The 21899-nt window shown below is 37.5% G+C and overlaps 2 protein-coding genes across 3 annotated transcripts; one reads left to right on the top strand and one right to left on the bottom strand.

The window, feature by feature from the left end:
- Positions 1-120: 120 nt before the first annotated feature.
- Positions 121-12454, bottom strand: disp2 (dispatched RND transporter family member 2). Of its 2 annotated transcripts, none has more exons than XM_084096269.1 (8): positions 12153-12454; positions 7059-7466; positions 6926-6958; positions 6528-6651; positions 5759-5886; positions 5525-5622; positions 5324-5421; positions 121-4905 (listed from the first exon to the last, which is right to left on the bottom strand). In XM_084096269.1, exons 1-8 carry the CDS (start codon positions 12242-12244, stop codon positions 1420-1422), a joined length of 4467 nt encoding a protein of 1488 aa, XP_083952395.1. In that variant the 5' UTR covers positions 12245-12454; the 3' UTR covers positions 121-1419. The 2 variants fall into 2 exon arrangements, with proteins under 2 accessions (XP_083952395.1, XP_083952396.1); XM_084096270.1 differs by having other exon boundaries at positions 6926-6955.
- A 2857-nt stretch (positions 12455-15311) lies between these two features.
- Positions 15312-21665, top strand: pkdccb (protein kinase domain containing, cytoplasmic b). Its single transcript, XM_084096853.1, has 7 exons — positions 15312-15955; positions 16096-16212; positions 17392-17663; positions 17920-17999; positions 18098-18205; positions 18780-18956; positions 20237-21665. The coding sequence occupies exons 1-7, from the start codon at positions 15404-15406 to the stop codon at positions 20338-20340; spliced, it is 1410 nt and encodes a 469-aa protein (XP_083952979.1). The 5' UTR covers positions 15312-15403; the 3' UTR covers positions 20341-21665.
- Positions 21666-21899: the final 234 nt, after the last annotated feature.

The raw sequence follows: 21899 nt of genomic DNA, 5'->3' as shown, positions 1-21899 counted from the left end.
TCCTTCTCCCCCTTACAGGTGGGAGTAATTTTAATTAAAATGCCTCATGCAAAATGCCATGTTATGCATAGAAATTCAAAATTTTAATTGCATCTTATGAAGTCCAGTTTCAACCTGTTGAGACCTGAAAACCACCCCACAAAGTCAGAGATAGACTGCAGTGTAACCTCAATTAAAAATATTTTAATTTTTTTATTGAAATTCTTCATCATAGTTTATCTTTTGACAACTTCAAATCTGATTTTACACACAGGCTATCAACAACAGTAGCTCCACACCAGCAGGTTTTATAATACAGCTGCATAATTTCAGGGGGAGGGGAAGGGACAACGTTTGGCACAATTCATTCTTAAATTTTGGCACTTTGTATTTTAAGATGCTTTGATAATTTCAAGGACACATCTGCTGGCCTTAAAGAAGTAACATTAATTCAATCTGAGTATAAAAAAAGAGAAAGTTCTTTCTAGCAAACTTTTTTTCTCTCAGTGTAACAGGTTTAACTAACCTTTGATTCCAGTTTTATAATTGCCATTTTTGTGCACATCACAAAACACCACTTTTTACATACAACCTTTTGCATTCTGATTAATGCATATCTTTCAAATACATACTGAACATGGAGGTAACACTCACAGTCTTGTATAGAGTTCAAATGTCATATTGCAGGTATTTATAAATCTGGGGCATGGGTGAAACATGTCCACACACTGAAGCATTTTAACTACAGCACATACTTTTGTAATTGGCCTATATTCTAATGGGCAGTCATTGTCTTTTTTAAAAGAGGTACTTTTATGGCTATGCAATAACAAAAATTGGTTTGAAAATATTTATCATAACATGCAATAAAAGGTATTCATGGGTAAAACAGTTATAGCCACAGTAGCAAGCACATTTATGCCAAGTTAAGCGTAAAATTACTAGTTGGTTTTCAGTGCTTGATAATTTGTGTATAAAAACTGAAAATTATTTGAAGGACTTAATTAGTTGTTGAGTCTAAATAACAGTAAAGAAATTGATAATAATGATTGTAGCCTTAAAATTATAGAAATTAGTTTAAAAGTTCATGGCTTGGTTGTGTAAAAGATCAGGCACAATTGTTCTTTAAGTGTTTGTAAGTTTGCAGTTCAAGGCCCCTGAAGAAAGGCTTTTTCAAAGGCTATTGTGGGTGCACATTCAGTGTATATTTACATGACATGCAAGGAATCATGCAAAAAAAAAAAACAGTCTCCTCTTGAAATTTTTTAAGCACTGTGTATACTTTGAAACAATTCATTGATGTTTGAAAAACATTGCCTAGGTCTCTTTCAGACAAATTCCGAAATGTAATTGCTCCTGAGTACAAAAGTTCAGCCCAACATATAAAGTACTGGCCATGCTGTGTTTTTTTAGATTTGCTCAGTGTGTTGACAATATTGATCAGCTGCCACCTTCACCTTTTCCGTCCCTTTTTATCCAGACATCGGGCATGTCAGGTTTGCTGTTGGGCAATATAACTGGCACCTCACTTTGTGTGGTCCTCACCCTACCAGACCCCGGGGAGGCAAGGTCATATACAGTCTCCTTCAAGGACAGACGTAAAGTGTCTCTCTTGCCATTAAGGTGGCCAGGTTGTAACTCTTCCTCGATCTTAACAGCTTGAGAGACTAAGATAGCAGGTTCTACTTCACTTAAGCAGATCTCATTGGAGTCTTCGAGTCCCTCCATGGAACTCTGAGACTGACATGACAAAAGCCGTTTGTGTAGATGGCAGCTAGTGGCTTCATCTATTGAGAGTGACCTTTCATTGACAGTGTCTGTAGTCTGAGTAATCATGATTTCTTCCATGCTTGAGGAAGACGATAAAGAGACATTCCAAAGTTGGAGCCCACCTCTCGTCTGGCCTCGGCATTTCTTGCACAAAACCTTCTCCTTAGATGCATCTTGTGGAGGAGCAACTACAGGACGCAATATATTCTCTTTGTACGGGGATGAGGTCTGGAGTGCTGGAGGTGGGTTGCAACCCTTAAGGTGCCTGCTACACATGACTGCGCTGTCAGCCTCAATGCTGACTCGATCATAGTCTTGCCTTGGACTAAGGCCACAGAACTGAATGTCGTCGGAAAGGACAGAAGGTCTGTTGGACAGCTTGCTGGTGCAAGTGCTATTCTCGAAGCTGTCGCTCAGCTGGCAAGCAAGTGGCTGCAGCTCGTACTGTTCTGGCTCCCGTCCTCCGATCGGTTGGCGCTTTCTATGGTGCTGCTGGTTGGGGCAAAGAAAGCCTTCGCTTTCTTTATTAAAACTTCTTCGAACCCGAGAACCTGTGCCACAGCCAAATGCCCCATTAGCTGCGGGATTGGTGGTCCCTTGTTCTGTAGTCGAACAGGACGACAGTATATTTTCAGTGGCTTGCTTTGTAACACAAGGTAGGGTTATGCTCCCACAGTTCTTTTGGGGGCCGAAGAAGCAACACAACGACTGGAAGAAGAAAGTGGCGAAGCCACATGCAACACACTTCACAAGCAGGAGGAAGATCCCAAGCTTCCTGAAAAGCAATGCAGTTGCGGGCAACATAATAATACCCACGCAAAAGTATGCCCCAGCACCTGTAGCTACCGGGTAACCCATTCTCTTTAGGGAATGTGCAACCCTGCCCAGTCTGTCACTGTGTGGGGCCAGGCTGTATGAAATGCAGTAATTGGCCACAAAGTCAACAGAAAGACCTGCAGCTGCTGAAATAAAGAGTGCTTCCACACCATTTAACTGCCATTCCAAAAGCACAAGGAGACCAACAGTAGCAAACACGCTTCCTCCCACCGCAATGGACACATACACACTTAATGGAATATTCCACGTCATCAGTAAGAACAGTGCAAATGTGAGAGCTACCGAAAAGCCTGCCACCTCCAATGTCTCTGAACTCAAGCAGTGCTGGAAGTCATATAAGCCTAGCTGGCTTACAAACCATCCTTTCTGCAGTCCCACTGGAGCCTTGGAAATTTCCCCATTAAACCATGTTAAGATCTCTTGATAGAACTGTGACATTCTGCCAAAGTTGAAGCTGTAAAGTTGTACAGTCTTGAATATTACTACAAGGGCAGTGATTCGACCCTCCGAATCAAACCTCAGGCCTCCACCGCTGGTTAAGCGCCCCTCTGCATACTGTTCTGCCACCATCATGCTAAGGCACTGCTCGAAAACACTTGGTGGGTACGGAAAGGGAATATTATTGCAGCAAAAGCTAAATGCATCCTCGCTTTCTGAACAGCGCCGTATAGAAACCCAGTGAATCAAACGTTCGACAAAACACAAATTGACTTCTCCGGTTTCTTGGTCAGCTGATAATGGAGAATAGAAGCTCTGGTTTTGAATTTTTCCACACAGATCCCGGAGCCACAGTTGGGCTTGGGGACTGGTCATATTGAACCCTGGATCAAGAGCTAAAGATCCATTACTTTTTGGATCAAAGTGGTCACCATCGTCTGATGGAACGATGCCCCAAATTAGAGTCAGCGTCATGGGTTCATCTTCTCCCTGTTTCATTCGCTCAAACATGAACTGATGACGATATTCAGCATCGTATCTCTCAAAGGGATGGCTGGAACGGAACAGCTGAGTTGTCCTGCTGTTCGAAGTTGGCAGTTTCATGCCAGGGTCTACGCATGATATGTACGTTCCACCGACTGCCAGAACTGCAAACCAACAGATCCATATGTATCGGAATTTCACTACTCCACAAGGCAGGATCTTCAAAAAAAGCAGGTTCGATGTGTCAGAAAACCCTCGGCCTAACGTCCGAAGCTTCTGCCTCAAGGTAAACAGACAGCGCTTTCTTGAACTTGTCTCCCAGAATCCACCTGTATTTTTTGAGCAGCAGGGCTTCCACGCTGCCTTTGCAACAGGGTTTGAAGACAGCTCAGCATAGCGTTCCTGCAAAATGAGGGTGCAAGGAAGCCAAACAAGAGCAAATAATGTGTTTATTAATGAAGCACTGCCAAGATATACAGCGAAGCATCTCACAGCAGTGATGCTACTTATGTAGCCTGAGTAAAACGTGATGCTAGATGTCAGACCTGACACTAATATCAAGTATCCTATTTCCTGTAAAACCCGGTTCATTCTCTTCTCGGGGACAGCTGGAGGGTTGTGGCTTAGCTGTAGTTTCCAGAAATCAACAAAAGTCAGGGCTTGATTTAGGCAACTTCCCAAAAGGACAAGGACTGATGCAAGATTGAGGAGTGGAAAAAATGTCAAGCGAAATGCGACTTTGTAGAAAAAATATGAGGTGGAAAGTGATAAAAGGACAGACACCAGTGACATAACTGCTATAAATGGTGATTTGAGATATATTCCCATTGTGAACAAAAGTGCAAGAGCTGCAAGAACAGGATAGACAGAGTCCCATGCCAAATAATACTTGAAAAGTTTCTGTTTAATTCCCAAATCCATTCCTGTTATGGTGGTGGTGTTGTAGGTGAGCTCGCGGCCCTCTAGATGGTCCAAATAAATTTTCATCAATGGATCACCTTTCTCCACTGGTAGAAATACTACGCTATATTTTAGAGACGGGACCTTGTATTCAACAGTCTGTGGTCCCAGGAAGTCCTTGTCCACAAGGTAATGAAGAATCTGGAAGATGCTTGACAGTTTACAGCGGTGTGGGACAGATGCACAACGGCCAAATTTACTTCTCTCAGTACATGATGCAACCAGGCTTCTGTCATGGTAGTAAGGGGCACAGAATCTGAGCAGACCAAGGCTTTCAGAAACATGCTGTGGAGTCAGACTAAAGCAGGAAGAAACGTTATTGAGAAGAGCCAAGTAGTTTCCCAGAGACCAACTTGGACAGCACTCATTTTCCACTGTAGAGCCGTACAACTCTGATCTGACCTGGCAGAGTTGATCAAATTGTGTCCCTGAACGAATCTAAAATGATAATGAAAAAAATTACTTGCATTTCACAGCAAAAAGATTGCAAATATAAAAAAGTTGTATTGCTTTCAGTTTTCATGTTTAATCTCATATTTTGTAGGTATTTGTACATACCATTTGCATATATACATGCTAAAAATATAGACTTTGACCAAAAAAATATTTATGAATCTTTTATTTTTAAATTGAAAATGTATTTGTATAGCTTCTTATTCAGAACCAAACTGCCTGTACAAGTACCTACTGTATGATTACAAATGATCACTAATGATTCCATCCTGTAATATATTAATTTGATTATTAACACACACTGAATAGATTCTATCACATATCCAACAAAACAACTGCATTTAATTTTTTCTTGAGAACTTGAGAATATTATCCTTTTGGAAAAATATAGTCCTTGGTTTACCTGTGTCTGTTCCATCTGGCACATGGAGTAAATTGCCTTTAGACTCCAGAGACTGGCAGAGTTTCCAGAGCGGAAGACCAGCTGAGCATAGCGCTCTCCTACAGAACCACAGATTAGGTGACAGAAAACAGCATCACATAAAACATGCTGTGCTCTATTTACTGATTTATTAGGTTAGGAAATGCTTGAATAAAATCTCACCTGGGGCATTACAAAAAAAGTTGTGCTCAGCGTAATCTCTGTGCAACATTCTCCTTGATCGTTCTCTTAACTGAGGTTCAGATCTAATTGTGCCCTCTCTGTAAGACAAATATGTTTTTCAATATAAACATAACATACAATCATTTAGTATTGAAAGCAAAAGTCTGATTTAGTGAAAATATCAGTAGTAGAAATTTAAAGTATGTTTAGCATCATACGATTGCCAAGAAATACCCTGGTGTAGTTCTTTCTGTGAGTTGCCATGGAACTGGGGACAATGATTTTCCAGGCCCAGTGTTTTGCTGTAACCTCATCCAGGTTGCTAGACGGATACTGATGTCTGTTCCACGAGGTTCAAATCCCTGTGCGATCCGATCAAAGACACATGAGAGGTAAGCAGAAACTCTTTGAAGTCATTATAAAAATTAATTGAAGTCTTTTGAGAGGCCAATTTACAATTCTAAAGATCTAAAGTCCAGCGTTGGCCAGTTTATTCTCAGAAATGTATTCAAGCAGAAAATAAACTCTTAGGCCTGGTTTCAGAGACAGGGCTTAAATTAAGGCAGGATTAGGCCTTAGATAAATTAGGTCATTTAAGTCACTTTTATAAACGTGCCTTAGCAAAAAACATTACTTGTGTGCATCTTGAGACAAAACAATTAGTACTGACATATTTTAAGATATGTCAGTGCAAGTTGCTTTCAGTAAACAGCCCAAACACGCATTTTGGGTCTGGGACTAGGCTTAAGCCTTGTCTGTGAAATGGGGCATTAATGTAAAAATTTCTTGTAATTTTCAAACTTTAAATCTCTCAGTAACTGTTGCAACTGTGAATTTTAAAATTGCTTGTTTTAAACTTAATCTTACAACTTTTGATACTTATTTTCTTACATCACTTTTAGTATGTTTAATTGAATTCCTTTCTTTTTTTAGTACAAACAGATGCATTAACATGAAGCATTAAACTTCATTATTTCTATATTATAGACATGCAAATACTCACCAACAAAGGGTCTGAAAAGTCAAGCAGAGGACCAGTCAAAATCCCAGCCAGGGAACAGGCAAACAGAACTAGCGTACATGAAATGAGTACAGTCATCGGGTACTCCACTATGACCTGGGAATAGCTGTAAAAATCAATGGTGTTCAAATGGTCAAATTTAATCTAATTGCTGTATGGCACATTAACTTGCATCATACTACTGGTATTTGCCACCCTGCATTTTAGAATTACATTACATTAAATGCTTCTTCCCGATTCCTTTAAATCTAATATTGAACATAAGGCTAATTTGTTAATGTGCGCTACTTAATTACTGTAAATAGTAATCCTAATATTGAATTTCATGTGATGTTATTATAAACAAATCTTTATCATCAGTTGCTATAAAAGCATCTCACCTCCTTGGTATCCTATGCAGGCCATCATTCCTACTAAGAAGACAAACATAGAGATATAACATATTTAAATGTTTACAATCAACTAGATGTATGTCCATTAGAATGATATTAATAATAGAAAAAGTGTCTGGACCTCACTGTCACCATGTGACGCTGTACAGGTTTGTGGTTACTGCCATCATGAGATCCATGAAGCCAATGGCACTGCATTTTATTGTGACACGAAGGCAGATGCGATGGACTGCAGCTATGGACAGTCTTAACAGGACTCGCTGAATGCAAGTCTGCTTGATGGTAAGCATTCTTTTGACCTGGACATACATTGCTTTGATTCGAAGGCTGGTGGCCACAGCAGGGGCATCTTTTGCGTTGTGGTGAATGAGAGCCAGAGCCCTGCGATGCTTGACGGTGGAGTTGAGTAGAGGAGTTTGACTTGAATGGACTGTCGCTGTCTACTTGGTTCTCTTCTATCTTGACTGGACACATCTGAGATTCTGTGCTGTCATTGTCCGGAGGACACAGCGAAACCTCAGGGATTTCACTGCAAATAAAATAATCGCATAATCAGATGTTTTTAACATACATACAAACATACCATTCCTACGGTTATTTCGACATGAAGAATTCACGAGTCGCGATGATTTTTTTTAAAGCCGATTCTTACTGTATGAACCGGTTCACAAATGAACTGATCTGACTGCTGCTGTTGATGAGCTAAGAGCTAACTGATCCAGTCATTAAATTAATCATTTAATTAATTGTAAATCAAAATAATTTTTAGGTTATGATTGACTAAGTTGTTTAAGTGCCAAATCAGCTGTAAACGGCTTCTTGTTTTGAGACCACAATGTGTTTATTCTTACCGCATTTAACGTCATATTTTGCTGCTGATTTCACTTGTTTTTATACACACTTCAATTTGGTAACTTGATTACTTGATATTGAACGTTTAATCATTTGCTAGCGTCAGACATGAACAAAAAGAAACGTTTGCATATTTGCTGATCATGCGCATTGAATGCCTGAATCCATCATGTTGACCAACAAATAGAATGTTTAAAGTTGTCCCACAAATACTTAAGTGTACTTAACTTAATGTGCCTCTAACATTTGTGTTTAAAGCTTACAACTATTATAGTTAGTGATTGTCTTCTATATATTAGATAAGCAATGTCTGGAAAATGTATCAGCGAAATGCTTGAAGACCCAATTAGGCCAAGTGGGAGGGACTCCATCAGTTTACCCTGTCAACCGCATAAAAAGCCTGTTCAGATTAGATAAAAAAAAATCTCACTAGTAGGCCTACTTGCAACTCAACTGCTCAGAAAAAATATGAGTGCGACAACTGCTTAAAATGTACTGCTGAATAATGCAGATCACCTTGAAGAACCAAACCTTAAGATTCAGTAGGCCTATTCATTTTTTTTCTTCGTTCAGTATATTCACAATACTAATTATGAACATTTATTATGGCTCTTTATGGGGAACCATCAGTTGTTACTGTGCTGAAATGTTAAAGTATACAGTATAAGCTTTATTGATCAAATAATGTGTCATGATATAAACCATGTTTCTATTTATCCCTCTTTACCATATGTGACCCTGGATCACAAAACCAGTCACATGTCGCACGGGTATATTTGTGGCAATAGCCAACAATACATTGTATGGGTCAAAATTATTAAAAAAAAATGTTATGCCAAAAATCATAAGGATATTAAGTAAAGATCATGTTCCATGAAGATATTTTGTAAATTTCCTACCTTAAATATATAAACATTTATTTTTGTGAGTGAATGCAGCACAATTGGAAACATAAATGGACAACTTTAAAGGCGAATTTCTCAATGTATTGATTTTTTTGCACCCTCAGATTCCAGATTTTCAAATAGTTGAATTTCGGATACAAATATTGTCCTATCCTAACAAACCATAGTCTATAAATCTCAATTTCAGAAAATTGACCCATGTGACTGGTTTTGTGGTCCAGGGTCACATATTTCAAATAAAGTCTCAGGTTTGGTGTGAGAAAACATTAAACTACTCTCTTAAACATTAACAACTCCTACTAAGTATGACGTTTTAAGTTATTTGCTTTTAACAAGCTTGTATTACACAGATATAGATGACTCTTAGTATTACCAGGGAGACAAGCAATGCAAACACTGGAACAAACAAATGACTGCTGTTCAAGTTTATAAATGTATCCCAGGAACAAATAAGATGCCTTTTTGGTTTCTTTAAATGTGCAAACTAAATTGGGCGGATTATAATATGCACGACTAAACCCATTTAGCCACTGACAAAATAAACAACCAGGATAAATCATGTGCAAGGAAAATAAAAAGACTTTTGAACCAGACGTGTCTGAATAATGATTAAACAAAGCCTTGACTCTTAACCCTTATGCCTTTTCTCTCTCCCATTACTGAACATCTTGGTTGGCCTAAATGCTTCAAATGTTTATCTGCACATTGTGTATTTGGATGTGAGCTGCTTCATCTCCATTAACTCCATCTTTCGGAGTAGCCTGCAATAAAACATGCCAATCTTTGTTGTGGATCAATTACTAAACACAGAGCTGTAAAAATAGCATCAGGAAATTTTACAATGCAGTGTAATGTGTGATGAATTCGCTTATTATTGTTAGTAGATTCCCATTACAAGGCTTTCTGCAGAATTAATCAATAATGTTACAAATTTCTACATATGTTAATAAAAGACTTCAGTTCAGCATCTGATGAGGATCATGGGTTTAGGTTGTGCGCATGCTGCAGGTGTTCTGATGGCTATCAAAAGGAACACAGGCATAATTTGATTTGACAGCTCTGCAGCTGGTACATCGTGTCTGGCGGTCCGCACTGCCAGGACTCGGAAGTGATTGTTGTGGCCTGTCAGAATGTAAGGGTGAAATCAGTCCATCATCAGACAAGGAAAGACACTAGAAATCTTGCACTTTGGATGACTCTGAATACCTCAAGGATAGGGAAAACTAAGGTTAATGGATATGATTGTAATTTCCAGAGCGAATTTGCTCATAAAATAACCTCTTTAACTAAATTCGGCTTAAATATTTACTGGAGCAAGCATAAATATTTATTAATACTTAATTTGTTTGCTCCCTTTGCACCAAATCTTATGAGCATATAAATATTCAGCACAAAACATCACTCAGTTTATATTCCCATCTCCCTCAAGCTTTCAATACTCTGTGGAACTTACATGGTAGGAGTCATGATCTGGAATAAATGCCTGAAATGTAACAGAAACTGAATTGATTGAACAAATGCACTCAGCATTTCAGTGGACATCAGCCATGTTGGCTGACAATCACTGACTAATATCATGCAGTATAATGGACACTTACACTGCACGAGATTTACTTCAGGCCACTGATACATGGTGACTCAGTCTAGATCAAAAATAATTGGACCGATTCTATGACACTGCTCATAGGCACATCTTCTTGCACGCAAAGTGCAAAGTAGCTGTTGTACATTGGCTAAAATCGTATTTTTAATAATCAATTCGATTTTAAATGGTCTGAATTTGAATTACTAATCCTAAAATCTAATAATTAACTTTCCTTTTTACTAAACCATATACTTTCTAGGAACACATGCAGGCTGAATGAAACTTGATGAGAGTAAAAATATCATTCATAAGTTGATTGATTGTCATCTCAGAATTGAATTATTTACCAAAAGATTCAGATTAATGCCGTTGCCACCAGACTATAAAATCTCCAAGGCTGTTTGTGACAGTTTTGGGAGATGAAGCATTTGCTTTTGTGTGTATCGTGTGCAGCCATTTTAAGGAACATAAACAACAGATAATAACATGGAACAAAACCTTTGATTAACAAATCAAACGCTGGTAAGGGAGGCCAATGTGTGCGGATGGCATTGGAATATAAAGACAAGGATTCTCCTGAGAGGGTCACACTCAAACATGAGTCACTGCAGCTTCAACTGGATCTTCTCCACCAAAGCTGGAGAACGCATCTCACCATCTGCTCATACTTTGATATACAGAAAGATTTTGTCATGAAAGTTAATCATTGTTGATGTTAGCAGAACAGGGAATCTATGCTAAAGCAAAATGTCTAAGTCAGAGTAACAAATGAGCCCCGTGATTAACCTTTTCAGAGTCAGTCGTCTAACACCTCCATTTAGAGTCCTAGATCCCCGTGTAGTTCATTATTAGAATTACTCCAGACAAATGAAACATGCCTGATTAATGAGGATAGAAAGAAAAGATTTCCTCTCCTTTTTTTGCCATTCATTAAAGGAATTGGAATATTTCTCAAATGTCATTTTGAATAGTAGATGAACTGTAGTTTTTTTTTTTTTTTGAACAAATGCAAATTAACATGGATTTAGCCCGAAAATGTTTTTATTATTATTAATCTAATAAATAGATTTACATTTACAAATGTAAAACATCAGGAATGTCAAGATCATATCTCACTTCAAATACATTACATGAAATTAACATTGCAGTAAAAAATATTCAAATTAACTTAAAGTTGATATCACATCAGTTCCTCACAAGCTATAATTAATGAAGTTTAGATGATTATACCACATTTATGATATGGCATACCATTTAGAAATACTTTACTTAATTTTACTATTCACAAAGCTAAAAAGTGTACTGCATAACAGGAATGTCTTGATTATGTTATAATGTTTAATAAAATAAAAAATGACACAATGTGCTTATTATATAGGCCTAGCCTATTTAAAACATTATAACATTATTTTGTCATTCATTGCAAGAATTTAAAGAGTTTTTAATCTTTATCTTTTTAATGGCATGTGCATTGTCAGTCAAATATACATTAGGCTAGCATGATTTTTACCCTGAAAATAATTCATAATTCATACTGATCAGCGGTCGTGACTCGTGCCAGATAAAATAAGCGCAAATCCAATAAATTATAGTAGGCTATTTAGTAGTAGTAGTAGTATTTACACGTGATCTCCTTGTACTTTCAACCTATTGCTCGGGTTTTTTTTCCCTAGAATTGTATTTTCCCTTGTAAACAAAAGCCAAAGTGGGTCTGATAGAGAGACACCTTAAAAAGCGTCACGTTCATTATTTCTGATTATTTGCAAAAGCAACCTTTTAAATGACTTGCGTTCGCTCACAAGCACACTTCCTCCAACAATTAGCCTTATAATGCTTGATATCCACAGTAGCGTACAGTATACACGTAGCCTACCTTTGAGCTTCTTCCTGAGAAGGTCCCTCTGTCGTGGATGAATCTGTGATTTCAGCATCATCACGCACTCTAGAAATAGACACGGTATCCATGCTTTAGTGTTTTAATATCCGCCTGTCACTATCAGATAATTCTGTGCAGAAATGCAATCGTATCGGGTTGTGTTCGTGCTGTTGAAGGCAAAGCCTGCGTTAGTGTGTATATGGAGGATGCTTCATCGTGTGATCTGAGGTGTTGACAGTGAGTTGAGCGCGCGCTGTTCACCCGAGGGTGGTGCTGGAGAACAAAACCACATCGCGTTAACACTGCAAGGGTTTGTAGCCAAAGCCATATCGAAATGTCGAAAATGATTTGGTATTTTTTTCCAAAGTCATGTGACCCAGTAGCTGACCGCAATCATTTGCTGCATACAATGCAATACGTTGCTAACAGTTATCATTTAACTGTCAAATGAAATGGAATATAGTGGTGTATATCTCATTAATAACTTTATGGGTTTGAGTCAAAAGTTCTATTACACAATTATGCTTTTTATCTAGCTATGTTGGTTTCAAACATCTATAACAGTTCAAACAGTCCTTTCCTATTAGTAAATCCGAAACGGCTTGTCAAACAAGAAAAAAATTAGGGCTGGACTTCATTTTGTCCATCAGGAATTGATTGGATGGTGGTGGTTTGCAAATGCTGTGATCTTATGTGAGTGACAGGATGCCCCGCCCTCACGCCAGTAAACACGTCATCAGAGAAGAGTGAATGTCGCTGCAAGAAGGAGGGGAAGTACTTTGATTGAAGAACAAGAGGGCACATTAATTAAAAAAAATTATGTGCACAAACAAATCACGTAATAAATACAACAATATTCCAGTAAAATAAGAATTGTTCATTTTGATTTCATGGTGATTTTAAATGTGAATGTTTTACAAAAACTTTTTTTTTTTTTTTTTTGCAATAGCTGTTGAAAAAAAGCAAACTCAGTAAAATCATAGCATGCATTCACACAAGAGTAAATGAGGTAGATTTCTTGGGAACTGTTCTCAAGGGCATTCATTATAATTTCCTACAATTTATTATTATTATTATTTTACCATTTAAATTTGTTTCAAGAAAAAAAATATAATATGCTATTTAATGGCATGCAGGTCCCCTTTTTCCTGGAGGAAATGTTTCTGTTGTTTCTAAAGCTACAATGATCTTGGTTACAAAGAGTGGTTGGTCCAGCAGATCCCGATAAATGTAAGCGATACAACCATTTATATCAGATACTGCTGATAGAATATCCATTTTATATGCAAACGACCATGTATTTATAGTGTTATTCGACTGTGATAAAGGCAACATTATTTTACACTGTTATTGGGCTTTATATAGGCAGAAAGGGAACATCACACACTGAGCTGTGATGATGAGACTAATGAAATTCATTACAAATTTAAATGGCACCGAAGTAATATATTATTTATTATTATTATGACTCACTATTCTCTACAGACAGTGTGCTAGAAAAATACTTTTTCTCACATGCGCCTTAACTCAACGAGTTTTGACATGATATGTGTTAAGCCCACAGTGTTGTCTCTGGAATCCATTCGAGCATGTTTGCTTCAGATCATGGGTGTTTCTGTTTTGGCAGTTATAGTAATCTCTAGTGGCACATTTCTCCCAGTGAGTGCTACATTATTGTTTTATTTCCTTGGTGTATTTCAAGACAGAAAGACACATTTCCTTAATAAAAAAGCAGTGAGAAAAGGCTCAGTGGCAAGAGATATATGAGTGAAATAACATTTCTATGCTGTGTTTCTAAACTGTTTGGTTTTAATGTGTAGCCTACCGGGTGGATTTGATTGGTGTTAGTGTCACTGTTTGCACACATTAGTCCAGTAAAAGTTTTAAAACGCTTTCAATAATACTGCAAGCAACTATAATTCACTCTTCGTCAGACACTAAGTGGAGGAAATGTTAAGTTTTAAGACTACTTCAACTGTACAACAAAAATTGGACCACATTTATATATAATGTGTTAAATTAGACATTAACTCTGTGTGACTTTATTACATCAATGTTTTAGGATTTTTTGAACCAACATGATGAAATCTGATCTCACAGGAAATGCATGTTAATACCATTTGTAAACGGTAAAGTGTCTCAGCCGATCATTTGCAATAGAATCACCCAAGAAGTATATTAATACCAGGCCTAATAAAAGGCCCATGATGTATTTTTTGACATTTAGGATGAGAGTGTTTTGTTCATGTGAGATGCATTTTCACCATCTGTGGTACACATATTTGCATCCTAATATTGTATTTAATAACCAATATTCCCCTATACATTCTAAAAAAACAAACTTGAAAATTGAATCTTTGGTATGCATGTTAAATATAAAAGGAAGTACATGGTACTAAGATACTAAGATACTTTGCTACCACCTACTGACATAAAGAGGTAAGCTCACCTTGCAGTTTCTAAGTGATGCACATTAAAGGGATAGTTCCCCCCAAAATGAGTTTCTTTGTTCTGTTGAACACAAAATAAGATATTTTATAGAATGCTGGTAACCAAACAGTTGACCGGCCCCTTTGACTTCCATAGTATTTTTCCCCTACTATGGAAGTGAATGAGTTAGGGTTACAGGGTTAGGGTCAACTGTTTGGTTATCAACATTCTTTAAAAAATATCTTATTTAAAAAATATATATATATAGAACATGAAAGCTAAATAAATTCGCTAGCTGGTCTACAGTAAACAGTAACTTGGATTGCAGATTAATAAAAACAAGAGGCTATACATTTATTTTGTTGTAATGTATTAAATTCTGTAATGGACTATTTTTCTTCAAGCTATCATCTAAGATAATCTAATTGCACTTCAAGCAATCAATGTTTCATGTCAGTGTGTTTTATTTATTTATTCGTTCACTAACAGTCAGTTCGCCTCTTGCCTGAACCCTGTAAGGATTTATTTTGCGATAATGGGGGTCTGAATGTACATTATCTTTAACATACATCCTTCAAAAGGTCAATGGAATGGTAAAAAACACAGAGCGTCTTTTGTGTGTGTGTCAATTGAGGTTGCATTGTGTGGGAGGTGATTATTTGGCCATGAGCGGTAGGACACGCCCAGGGGGCGTTACCACAGCTCACAGTTACTACACTAAATTACAGTGCGCACGTTCTGTCCGTGCCAGAGAGAAGTATGACCGAACACACCGTGTTGGATTTTGACAGTGCAGACTGGACTTACAAGAACTTACCATGACTTTCTCAAGGAATCCCTTTTGTACTTTTTTCCTTCTTGCTTTGTTGTTTTTTTCTTTAACCGTTTTTCTGAAAAAATGGCACTTTGGTCTCCAGGAGAACAAACCTTTTGGTGATGCTGCCCGCCCAGATGGTTTAACTCCAGAGCGCGAGAGATTACTCCAACAACTTAAGGAAAGACAACAAGAACTTGAGCTCCTGGACATTACATTTGATAATATAAAATCTTTAGAAGGGTTTAAGGATCCACATTTATCCACAAGTGAGAGTGTAAACTATATCAATGCTAAAACTGTTATTGGTTGTGAAGAACTTAGTGGCATAAAAGCTGTTGACTTTCTTGGTTCAGGTTACACTAAAACAGTGTTAAAAGCAGAGTTACCACAAGGATTATTTGTGGCGCTGAAATCCGTAAACCACCAGGGCACTGACATGAGATTGTGCATGGACGATTTTAAAGATTCACAGGGCTGTCATGAGCTTGTTTCTTTCAAACTGAGGAAGGAGATTGTGTTATTGCAGAAACTGCAGCACCCCAATATTGTAGAGGTAAGAAAATCACCCTTATGCAATTCTCCAGGTTGTGCTGTTGTTATGTAATGTTTTAGATATGCAAATGTTTAATATGTGCCACACATTGCATTTTGCCCCAGTTTATCCATCCACTGATCTTTTTGTGTTCATTCCAGCTGAAAGGTCAATGTCAGGACAGCGCTCTGGTTGGTGGCATCACAACAGTTCTGGAGCAAGGGATGCCACTTCAGATGATACAGCTCCTGCAGAGCCCCTGGGAAGAGCGCTTTCGGGTAAGAGCACCACCCCCCAGGCCTCCTATGGAGTGTTAATCAGAGATTCCCCACCCACTGTCCCCCCACAGGGCATACCTGAGGTGGGGGTGGATGGAATTCTTCAGCTTGGGTGGATTAACTAGAGCCCCATCTCCATACCAACTGAGCCTGATCAAATAGTACCGAGGGACAGATGTCTGTCTCAGATGTCCATCCTTTTACTTTACCCTGATTATTTCTCTGCACTGTTTGAGGGAGAGGGCGATGCCAAGTTTCACGAGGCGAGAGTATTTTCTTTCACGTTCACTTTGGTATACAAGAAGCAGGTGTTGAAACTCCGTGCCTTTGATTTTTGATAGGTTCTGATGATGACAAATGCGTTTAAGCTAAAGGGCTGTAATCGAGTGTCTCTTTGACATCCTTACCTTCTCTGAAATGTCTTAACACGTGGTCGAGAGTTATTCAAAAGGTGTTTGGTTTCATCCACCTCTGTTTTTAAAGAGCTGTGGCTACGCTTTCTTATTCAAAGGGGACTTGATACCATTGCTATGCTCTCCAGTGTTAAAACATTATATAAGAAAAAACTATGGATAATGATGAAGACTAGTTAGTAAAACTACAGTTCATATTTACAGATTTATATAGTTTACGTTGTGCATATAGAAGTATCAACTTACTTTATTGATGCCCGAGGGAAATTCGGCTGTAAAACAATACATCAAATGTAGGTGCAAAAAAAAAAAATCAATGCTATTCACAATGCAAATATCATGTTTTTAATGCGCATTTTAAGTTTAAACAAGTTACAAACAAGTGATACATTCTACCAGTGCATGAGACAAAACACACTTTCACACATTCTTTGAAAACAAGCTTTATATATAATGTTGTCTCTCAAATAAATGCATCTCAGAAATACTGCCAGAAAGACTGTAAAACCAGTATATAATAAAAAAATTATATAATATCATATTATTATACAAAAAAAAGTTTTATTGGTTCATAAAATTGGTAACATATGAACTGACCATTTAAATGATTTAATAGCAGTATATAGTAATTATAATACTAATTATTTAATAGTATATATAGGTTTTACCTGTACATAAAATTTGTAACAAAAACTGATCGACAAATGAATACAGCATGGGCCTGTTTTTGTCAGTTTTAGTAACTATTGATTGTGTTTGCACTCAGGTCTGTCTTGGTTTAGTGCGGCTTCTTCAATACCTGACGCACTCGCCGCTGGGATCGGTAGCCCTGCTGGATTTCCAGCCTCGACAGTTTGTTATGGCGTCAGGAGAACTCAAGCTAACAGACTTGGATGATGCAAGTATTCAAGAACCAGCCTGTCAGGAGGACTCGGACTGCCTGCTGCAGTTTCCGCTCCGCAATTTCACCCTACGATGTTCCCCCTCTAAAATCTGTGAAGGCTTGAACGAGATGAGGAACCTCTACAATGCCTACAGGTGAGTACTTCCCACATTCCATCTTTATTGTCTGAGGCAGATAATAAAAAGAGATGTTGTACAAGAATCCGTCATGGTCGGTGCGGGGAGTTTCAGGACAGCTTCTCCCCTCTTTGCCTGTAATGATTAATTCTCCACCCTGCTGAATGTCAGGGAATCAGTTGTTAGCATATTGATCTCGCAGCGTGAATACCACTCTGCTGTTCTTGCCAGAGTTCTCGGATGAATTATATGAATTCATTATTTTCCTCCTCAGGTATTTTTTCACCTACCTGCTGCCTCATCAAGCTCCCCCACTGGTGAAACCTCTTATTCACCAAATAATGAACTCCACAGGTGAGTTTTGCTTTGAAATTCATCTTGATGAACTCAACTTGGCTATCACAGCAAAAGTAGCTGTATAATGAAAGCTTAATTTTACATTCTGGTCACAGGGAATTTGAAGCAAAGCATTAATGAAACCCTGGTCGCCTTTGAAGAGGTTTTGCACGCGTACAAATCTGGTCTGCACCTGGAGAATTTGCCGCCATCAATAACAAGAGGTAATGCATTGGTTTTAGTGATGAATTATACTTCTTAACAGTTTTCAGCTCCCATTACATACATATTCAATCATTACTACTGAAAAAAAGCATTCCAGATATACCCAGAGCTCGCAGCATGATGTGTCTCTGACGGCACCTTAAAGAAGATGTACTTCAGTCATGAAACATGTGTAACTCAATCCATCTTCAAGGGCAAGTTTTGTACCCCGTAAGACTATCGCTACCTCTTTGACACCCATAAATCAATCACATGGCCACAATAAACCTGCACAGAGGCATTAAAACAGCCAAGCATTGTCAAAGAATCTTCAAATCTTATGTCCAAACGCGTTCACAGCAACTCTTGTAAAAAGTTTCCACACTTTGAGATTTTGGCAGAGCCACCGCTCTTTTGTTGTCCCCACATGTGCGCTCACACATTTAGTAACACGAGATTCTGCCACTTCTACTGTGAGAGGACTCTTTTCTCTTAAAGTCTCTGAACGTGCTAATATTTTACAGATGGGTGTTACAACAGTGTTGAGTGGATCCTGGAATGGTTTTGATGCATTTTTTTTTTCTCTTTGTGCAGATTATGCTGTCCTGAAAGGAATGAGGAGTGTTGCGAATATGGAATACAGATGCAGGCTGTCGTACAACCAGCAGGGCTGCGTGCTGTCTGTGCACAGTGCCAGAGAGGCGGCGCTCATCTGCAGTTCTCATCCACAGTGCACAAGCTTCTCTCTCAGCAGCGAACGAACTTGGACAGGTCAGTGTTTGCTTTGGACTACTAGATTACAACAGTAGAATCGAGATTTGTTCTTTGGTGAAGCAAAAAGTGACACTCAACATAATGAATTATATTTTCTCAAACCAAAAACAATCTTTTTACTTTGAGTTTAAAATCAGTTAAAGCCACGTATAACTCAAAACAGAAAAAATATATATAAAAAGTATTGTTTTTGTCTTGTCTTTTAGTACAATTATCTAAACATCTTTAAAACAACATACATTTTGGTAACACTTTACAAGAAGGTTCATTAGTTAACATTAGTTAATGTATTAACTAACATGAACTAACAATGAGGAATACATTTGTTACAGTATTTATTCATCTTTGTTAACGTTAGTTAATAAAAAATACAGCTGTTCATTATTTATTCATGTTAATTCACAGTGAATTAACTAATGTTAACAAATACAATCTTTGATTTTAATAACGCATTAGTAAATGTTGAAATTAACTAAGATTAATAAATACTGAAGAATTATAGTTCATTCTTAATTCATGTTACGTTAACTAATGTTAACTAATGAACCTTTATTGTAAAGTGGTACCCATATTTTGTAAAACATTTTTGCAAGATTGTGTATATTTTAATTGTTTAATATTTTGAATATTTTTCTCAGCCCATTGGCAATTCTGTTCTTATTTTATGAATAAACCTCAATACATTTTGTTAGATTTATGTTAAAAGTGTGTTTAAAATTGAGAACTTTAAAATATTTATATAATCCTTACCAAATTTAGTGAAAACAGTGTTTTAAATTTACTTTTAAAAAAACATAATTTTTTTCAGAAAATGTATCTTGAATTTAGTTAGCAATTAATTTTAAAAATGTCTTACGCATAATCTCTACTAAATTTTGTTAGATTTATGCTTTAAATAATGACGACAGGCACAATTTAAATATGAAACATAAACTTCATCCAAGATATATTATCTGAAATATCTCATAAATTTTCTTCTAAAGTAAACCAAAAATAATGATTAAAATAATGATTTTCGCAGTGTGTTATTTGAGAAAGAATGTGTTTTACAAGGAAAATGGTAGCAATAAATCCTCAGGACCGTTTCGCTTTGGAAAAAAACGCAGCACAAAAACCTCTGAAACATCAAATAAATATCTATTCGATGAGCAGGCCTTCAATAAAGTGGTGACTACCTCTGTTCAGTATTATAAATCATCTGAAAACATGACCGTTGTGTCTGTCTGGAACAGACTGTGTCTAACCCAAGGGCTCTCTTTGCCTTTACTTGTCTGCAGGTCGACTTCTTGCCGCTTTCAGAAGTGGCTTCAGCCATCTGGTTCCAGATGTGAACTCAGCAGTGTACATGAGGAGGGTTAAAGCCTCGGGAGCAGTGCTTTGAGAAAGAGAAAGCCAGAGGAACTGGTGGGGGGGGGAATTTGAGACAAATGAATGTGTTATATTTATAGGCATCTTACTCAATGGCTGTTTGATCTCCCTGCCAATCCTACACGCTGCCAAGGAGCGTTTAAAAGGATTTCCCTTCAGGTATAATTGACCTGAAGGGAAAAAAAGCAGAAAGAAAAATACAGCCTTCTAACTTTTTCTCCTGTCCTACGTTCACATGGCATGGTCCACTGGAAGGACATTGAGCCTATTTTACACTGGCTAATGCCTGCAGGAGGAAAAAGAAAACAAGCTCTTTCACAGATTTACTTTGATGTTAATGAGGCCAGAAGTTTGCAGCGTTTTGCTGGATGCCAGTGTGTGCTGAGAACCGTGTCAATAGGCGGAAAAGTGCTGAAGCCACAAAAGTGCAGGAATGTTTAGTGGGAGCCATTGTCTTTCCTGTATTAACTGATATATATATATATAGGAAATACGCCATACTTCATCCCATGGGTGTGTTCATTTTCTTCTTTCAGAGAAAGAGATATTAATGTTATTTGTGTGGATATGTTTGTTCTACATTCTGTGTTTTGTTTTATTCATTTTTTAATACAAACTAAGTAAAAAAATATATTTGTCTTTCATTACTAAGGACGGTTTTCCGATCACGTCAACAGAAACCTTTTTGCCATAACTACATTGCAGCATTACCATCTTATTGTTATCAGTGCTTTCTGTTAATTCGTTTTTCAGGTGTGAAATCAACTGTCGGCCTTTCCATTCTCCTCTGCTTGTGTTTTAGCAATCATTTCTGAAGAGACCTCCAAGCGCAAAGTTTACACAAAACCTTTCCAACGCATGTCAATAAATCACTTGCAGGGTCATTATAGTTTAATTGTTACATGTAAATGCAGCTTGTTTGGGGCCCCTTTCTCATGGAGAAGCCCCAAAACAAAGGAGCATTAGGAACAATTAAAGTAAATCTGCTGTTAGCACACGAATGGGGCTGCCATCTGCTAGTTAGGGGTTTCCATTCATGACTACATAGATATGCACAGATAAGCCCAGCTATGGTTTCAGGGGCAGGGAATGTTTAGGTGGGAGCCATTGTCCCTCTTGCATTCCCCTGGTGCTCCTGGGGTTTGGCCACTGATAAGAACTTATGCAATTATTTTACATTATCTGAAACACTTGATATGAGAATGACTTAATGTAGAGTAAATCAGCAGTGATGGAATTATCCAAAGGTTCACTCACCATGCAAACTGTTGGTAGAATAATGTGAGGTGGTTTGTAATCCAATAATTGGATTAAAAATGTAATTAAAAAATGTAACACAACGGGTGGGTTTGTCCATATTTGACCCAAATTTGGTTTTAAAACAACCCAGCATTTTTTAGTGTAGTTTGGTATCATCATTTATTCTAATTTGTATATATTTTATCAATATTGCTTCCTTGATTATTAATATTTCAAAAATTATATCCGGTAAATCAAATTCATGTGGTGTGACCATAGACTAGTGTGCGACCAACATGCAGAAAAAAACATATAACAGGAATATCATAGAGA

This window comes from Abramis brama (assembly GCF_963993115.1).
Source record: "Abramis brama genome assembly, chromosome: 21".
Lineage (NCBI taxonomy): Eukaryota > Metazoa > Chordata > Actinopteri > Cypriniformes > Leuciscidae > Abramis > Abramis brama.
This window is presented reverse-complemented; position numbering and strand designations above follow the sequence as displayed.